Source organism: Melanaphis sacchari, unplaced genomic scaffold (genome assembly GCF_002803265.2).
Source record: "Melanaphis sacchari strain LSU unplaced genomic scaffold, SCAv2.0 Contig43_pilon_pilon, whole genome shotgun sequence".
NCBI classification, from domain to species: Eukaryota; Metazoa; Arthropoda; class Insecta; order Hemiptera; family Aphididae; genus Melanaphis; species Melanaphis sacchari.
The window spans coordinates 2,118,866-2,126,171 of NW_020271284.1; the positions used below are offsets into that span (position 1 = coordinate 2,118,866).

Here is a 7,306-nt window from a genome sequence, read left to right on the forward strand (position 1 = left end):
TAGTTTAGATATTGACGATAAGTAATGAGTATTTTTTTTTTCTTTTTATGAACTTCCCTAAGGCATCTTTATTTAAACGACCAAAAGTTTTCTTACATAAAAGGTATATACATAATATTCAACAAATAAATAGTATAACATAACCGTTAGGTATACAACTACACAGACTATTATTGAACTCCCTACAACACCACAAGTTTGCTAACAAGAAATAAGTATCAACATTTATACTTGTAAAATAGGTATATATTAAACGTTTTGTTATTAAATAAAACTATACAAATAAATTAATAAAATTAGTTTAATGATTTTAATTTAATTTCTTTATAAAATACATATAATCATATAATAAAATGAATTAGTAGCATTTAAGTAAATATAATATGCAATCACATTTTGTCACTTACAAATATTGAGTATTCAACCATTTACCTCATATACAACTGTACAACTATTACTAATCAAATTTATTTTTCAACATTTTGAGGTTGTTTCCTAATTCTAATACTTGGAAATTTTTATTTACAACTATAATAAGTCAAGACTCCGAATTATAAGCTTGTTTAAGTTTAAAAATTAATGAATTTAGTTTTTTATTGATTACATATTATATTTTATAGTTATACCTAACCGTTATCTGCAAAGACGATGTGTAAATGGTAACTGATGCGGTTTGCCAAAAGAACGATAAAATAAAAAAGTTTTATTCCAATGAACAAAGGAATTGGTATTAGCTTTACATACTTATTAGTTATTATTAGGGTTCGGAACTCGATGATCTAAAAATCTTTGAAAAATGCACACAAAAAAAATATTTAAATGACTTATAATTTATAAATATTAAAAAATGATTTAAAAAATACCAACAAATAACACAACATTTTCAAAACTTACATTTTTTTTAATAAATCATCATTTTTAAATTAATATTTTTCATTCACTTATTTAGGTATTTTTTTATTCGTCTGAATTTAAACAATGCTAATATTTATGTACATTAAATATGTATTTTTAACAAACTACAAGGCCTAAATTAAACTTAAAACAGAGATAAAAAATAATGTCAGTAATACAAAATTATTACAAAAAATAAATTGGCATTTTTAGAGAAAAAAAATGAAGGATTGAACTGTATTATATGTAAGTTTTATCAAAATAATATAAAAGAAAAATGTAAAAACTGCAAAATAAAAAAAAAACCATTGAATTTTACATAACATCAGTCACATTTCTGTAAAGACAAGCTTCGTATATTATAATTATAAATGCATTAGAAAAAAAGATGATGGCCTGGTGTAACGTGGTGGTTAGTCACTAAATAAATGTGTTCTGAGATTCTAGCATCGGCCGGCGTCGCTAGCTCTCGAATGGGTTCATCCGAGTTCTTTGTGATGAATTCATAGCACACACACATACACACACGTGCTTCAACCCTACTAAACAAACCTTACACAAAAACCTACTGTTTCTTTGCACAACTAATGACCAGGCTTAAATAAGATCAATAAAAAAAAAAGATGTAAATGCATCAAGTTTCGGACCCTAGTTATTATTTTCTAAATCTTCTATACCCGGCATGATTTTTAAATATGAAAATTGTTTTATAAAAATTAAATGTAAAATATTCACTTATATTTTCTATACTGACTTGTAGTTTTACTTGCATATTTCTAAATTTAACCACTGAGAAAATGCATGTGTTATCTGAGAATATTTGAAAAACTTTTTAATTAGTATTACTAACGGAGATTTATCATGCCCCCCAATTTTTTCTCAAATAATAAATTTATTTTAAAATTTTCAAATTAAATAATAGTTAACAAGTTTATTTGTTCGAGTTTTTAACAATATTTACAATTCTAAGCGTAGTCTACAACGTAGATAGTAAAATATTTAATATTTTATAATATTATTTCCAATTATTTTGAAAAGTACTGAAAATTCTTTTACTTTTGACTTTTTAAGTATAAATTAATTCCAATTTACTAACAGAAACCACCTTTAAAGGTAAAAGTCTATGTATTTTTTTCTACTTTAAAGTGTCTTCAAACACAACAAAAATAAAGCAAAATATACACATCGTTGTAAAATTAATACATTGGCCATCTTAAATAATTAATAATATATATATAATTTATAAGTAATATTATATAAAATGCATACTCACTTATCTACTAATAGAATTATGCCATGTGCAATAAAACAATTATTATTATAATTTTACGTAGGTACCTATACATTTTAATTGAAACCGAAAGTTTCTAGCTTCATCCCTCATAACTTAATTCAAATCTCAAAACAACGTTTATTAGGTCTATTATAGAGAAAGCCAATTACATAAATTGAACTATATAGATACGAATGAATAATCTTAAATAAATATAAGTTATAACATTGTAACGCGTCAATCATACATTTTTTTAATAATTATTATTAATTAAAAGTGTTATTCTTGTAGATTAAATAATTCGTAATTATCTATATTTGGATAAAATATTGCACATTTTATTATTTCTATAAATTCGTGAACGTGATGTGATTGCATTTTGGTATATGACATGCAACAAATAGCTGAAATAGAAAACCAAATTACATATGATCACAGAGTTCTAGCAAAAGAACCATATATTATAAGTCTATGAATTTATAACATGTTATAATATTCATATTTATTGTTTAATTTTCAGATTATTTTAATAAAATATCTCAATACTTTCAGTTCAAAGCGCGATGACGATGGATGATTTTTTTCATATTTTTCATTAAAAAAACCTTTCTAATTTTTATCAATATCTTTTCACTTGGGTAGGGTAGAATATACTTAGCACTCTGCTATCCCTTTCTCTGAGAAGAGAATTTTCACATATGTGAACGTCACTTTCGGAGGAGTAGATTCGGCGAGGGAGAAATTATAAAGTAGTATTTTTTTTTTTTTGCACCATATTCAAACCAATGACCGCGCGCGTCATGACCAGCTATGTGAGTTCAGAGGCGGATAGGCAAAAAAAAATTTACCGGGAAAATATTAATGAGGCCGCATAAATTATACCTATAGTCAGAGACACCAAAATCCCTTTTTCTAATGAAACCTAAAAACACTAAAAACCCAATTACATAGATATTAAATATAGATGAAAGATAAATAATATAAAATAATTCAAATTAATAATGCAATAACCAAGTTTTTGAAAAAATTATTTTGATTGTACATGTTATATGTATTTCATACAGAATATAACTTGAAAAATTACATTTTTTAAAAATGGTTTCACATGAAGCTTAACATTAAGAAATAGCATAATATTATTAACTGTATTTAAATAAAAAATTACATATCTAGACAAAAATATATAAATATTAATATTATTAAACATAGTTTTTAATTTATTTACAAAGAAGGAAAATTATTAAAATTAAAATGTAATGTAATTTTTAAAAATTAAAAAAGTTACATTTTTTGAAGCAAAATACTTTTTGTTGCAATAACATTAATAATATCCTCATTATCGAGATTTGATAAAATATCTTTTTCTAAGGCCATAAGCATGAAACATTCTAAATGCTCTTATGTTAATGAATTCCTTAAAGCATTTAATATTTTTAATTTTGAGAATGAACATTCACAAGATACTTACGTAACTGACAGAGTTAAAATTAATTTGTAACATAAAGGATACGCTCCGCTAAAAAAATTATAATGAACTATTAACTTGTAACAACAATTAATACAACTGCTTTCATATGATTGTTACTACTTAATTCACATTTTTCATATTGATATTCATCACTGCTATCAGAATTGTCTTTTATTTAATTTGTTAACTCAGAATAATATGTTTGAATACTTTTGTTTAAATTTTTCCATTTAGAACGAAAATCTTTTAACTCAACTTAAAGATCATTTAATGTTAATGTAGACAAAAACGGTGAAATTAATTCAAATACCTGTTTAAAAACAGTTGGCTATACTTTTTTTGAATGGTCTTAGACATTTTTAAGGTCAGGACATGAGAAGTCTGCACATAATGTTATGTGTTCTGCATACCTTTTTTCAAAACTGTTGGTAATTGGTATCCATTATTATATTGAACAAATTTATTTCATAAGACATTAAAGGGTCAGTCACAGGATTGCCTTCTGCCTCATAGGAAAATAATCTTTTTTTTTTTTTAATCCGTATGGATAGTAAATTTTTACTAATAGATAAATTTGTGTCATAATTAAGAGATAATTTTTGATTACTCCAAATTACAAAATTTTGCGATGCCTTTTGAATTTCTTTAAAATCTCTGAAAAATGTTTTCAAACGATTAAATGTTTCTTATACCATTGCATATGCTTTAAGAAAATAAATTTCTTTGGTTTGCAAGTATAGTGATAAGGGAGTAATCTTTTCAAAAATTCATAAAAATATTTGAGTAGCAATTATAATTTCATACTTGCAAAGTCCTTCGAGTATTTAACCTTAAACCTTGCTTCTGGTCTTAACCGAACATTTGCAATAACTTATTTAAAAATAATTATTAAATCTATGTATAATAAACCATCAGGATTATTAAAACGTCCAAATATTTTACACATGGCTTTATCTTTGGACCACCATATAGCCTCTCCTATTAAGTTTAATTTTTTTTGAGAAACTTTTTCATTTCACTTGTTCATTCTTTTATGCGAGTCTTTGAAAAACACTGCACATTCATGGATAAGTTCAAATAATGACATTAATGAAGTAGAAATATTGGTTGTATCACAAATCACTGTGCATAACACCAAATATACACCTGTTCTTTAGTTTGTTTTTTTTTTTTATTATTATTACTTAATTTATATTTCCATAATCTGTTACATACATTTTGAACAATAAGTGAAATTGATGAATTAGATAACTATGGCGTGAAGGACAGATTAAAGATACCTTCCACTTTCCAGTGAAGGCACTTTTACAGTTAAAGATGTAAAAAAAAAAAAGAAAGTTAAACAATGTTAGTAAATATTATAAGGAAAAATAAGTAGAAATAACAAAGGTAGATATGGAAAGAAAAACAAAAGGAGTTAGATTGGTCTAAACTAATAGGTCCCTACACCACAACCTTTTCAACCTTTTTAGTGGGTTGCCGGGTATATTTAAAGACGCAAGTTCTTTGACTAAAGGAATTTTGTTGTTTTGTAGGTTAAAGTTAAAACCGTCTATAGAAGGTCTTAGCTACATCGTTGACAGAAGAGATGACTAGGTCATTATATAATGTATGATTTGATACGTAGAAGGATGCTTTGGTTATAGCACGGAGGACTTTGGATTGAAAATGCTGGATATGGTTGACATTTTTAGGTTTTGCGAAGCCCCATAATTGGATTCCATACGTCCAAATTGGTTTTAAGAAGAGTTGTATATTAATAATTTTATATGATGAGAAGTAAGGAGAGAACGGAGAAGACGAAAACAATCGTTTCCTGTTCTTTAGTAGCTTTACTTAATTTTTTGGTGAACCCATTATATTTTCCTTGCATGTTAGAAGCACCAGTATAACAGTGATTTTCGACAAAAAAGTAATATTTCCTCCCCCTTGCTTCAACCCATGGTCATGACTTTTCTGACTGTTATTAATAACTGTATCAAGATGACTTTTTGTAGTCATATTTTCCTAATAATGTAATTATTTCCAAAAAATTACCATAGTCCAAGTTTTTATCTTTTAATGTATATGCAGCTTCATTTGATTTACCTTGATAACTCAAACCCCTCTTTCCAATTAATTTCACAACGTCTATTATCCGGTTCAATATTTGTCGATGATTAATAATTTGACTTTTTCTCAAATCCCTTTGGCTATATGTAAGAAGATGGTCAACAGAACCATGTTTTTTTCTAAGTATGTGAGCATCTACACTGTTTCTATGACATTTTGAATATTCATATTCTTCAATACAGTTGTATAAATGCTTCTAATCCGTTATGCCATGTATAAATGTATTATTATCAGTATACTTAGCATACAAAATACATAAAATACAAAATATAGCAGGGTTTTCTGATATGAAAGTTACCCACATACAATTTCCTCCATCTTTTCTGGTATACGCTTTGGCTGCAGAAAATGGTATATTTGTTTGTGGTTGATGTGGATGATATTGTAAGTATGCAGCAAGAAAGTTTTCATTAGGCCGAATAAAATAATTATGGTATGGATCAGGTTCATTCCTTTTTTCTACCTCCATACCTTTCTTTGCACCACTTTCAACATGAACATCATTAAAAACATCTACAGAATTTCCTTTAAAAATATTAAATAAAACCTATTAGACATTTTAATTTAAAAAAAAAAAATAGATTCCTATAACAAATTTAAATATAAACTGTCAAAATTACATTTAGTATGAATATATAGTAAAATTTGCTAGAATTATTAACTATGTATCAATACCTTCTCTATGTGTGTCATTCTGTACTTCATTATGAAGAGTAGAGTTAATAACTTCAACTTCCCCTGCTGAATGCTCTTGTGCACCTACTATACTTGTTTGACCTATAAGAAATTATATAAATTATTATTTGAAAATCAAAATCAAATTAAATATTATTTTGTGATCAATACTTTTAAAATATTTTATATTAATAAAGTATTATTAAATCATTAGGTAGATAGGAAAAAACGCACAAAATAACTATATAAAATAAAAAAAAAAAACTACAGTCTACAGTACTTGTTTTTTACATCGACAAAATTTAGTTTTGTAAAAAAAAAAAACTAGCTGATAATAATTTAATATAATTAATTTAATGAGTTAAGTAATAAATAAAAATATCCCTTTGATAATGCTGGTATATATAAAATTAAATGTAATTGCAATACATTTTAAATTGTTAAAACTAAAGAGGTCTTAGAACTACGTACAAAGAATACACTATCATGTAAAATTAAAACACGTTTAGTACAAAATAAATGTCTAGTATTAACTTACCGCACTTAATAAACATGTCTGTTGATTTCAAACATTTCTTTCCATCTTCTTACAGTTCCTTTTTTTGTTTTGCTAAACGGTATGCAAAACCGGACAATTTTGGTTTTTTTTGTTTTATTCATATTTTTCCATATTAAACTTTAATACGTTTAATACATGATAATTTTTACAAATTAATAATTATGTATAATTTCATTCTTCTTACCATTAATATTTTAGTCTTTGTAACTTTGCCAGTATCTGATCAATGATCATACGATTACAAAATATAAATGAGAATATTGAGAACTGATAGTATTTTAAATTTTTGTTGTTTCATGATATTCATATTATTTGTTTAATTGTT

The 7,306-nt window shown here is 25.5% G+C and overlaps 1 protein-coding gene across 1 annotated transcript; it reads right to left on the reverse strand.

Annotated features, from left to right (window-relative positions):
- Positions 1 to 5,895: 5,895 nt before the first annotated feature.
- Positions 5,896 to 7,023, reverse strand: LOC112597860. Its single transcript, XM_025344094.1, has 3 exons — positions 6,961 to 7,023; positions 6,423 to 6,524; positions 5,896 to 6,272 (listed from the first exon to the last, which is right to left on the reverse strand). Exons 1-3 carry the CDS (start codon positions 6,974 to 6,976, stop codon positions 5,944 to 5,946), a joined length of 447 nt encoding a protein of 148 aa, XP_025199879.1. The 5' UTR covers positions 6,977 to 7,023; the 3' UTR covers positions 5,896 to 5,943.
- Between the last annotated feature and the right edge of the window lie 283 nt (positions 7,024 to 7,306).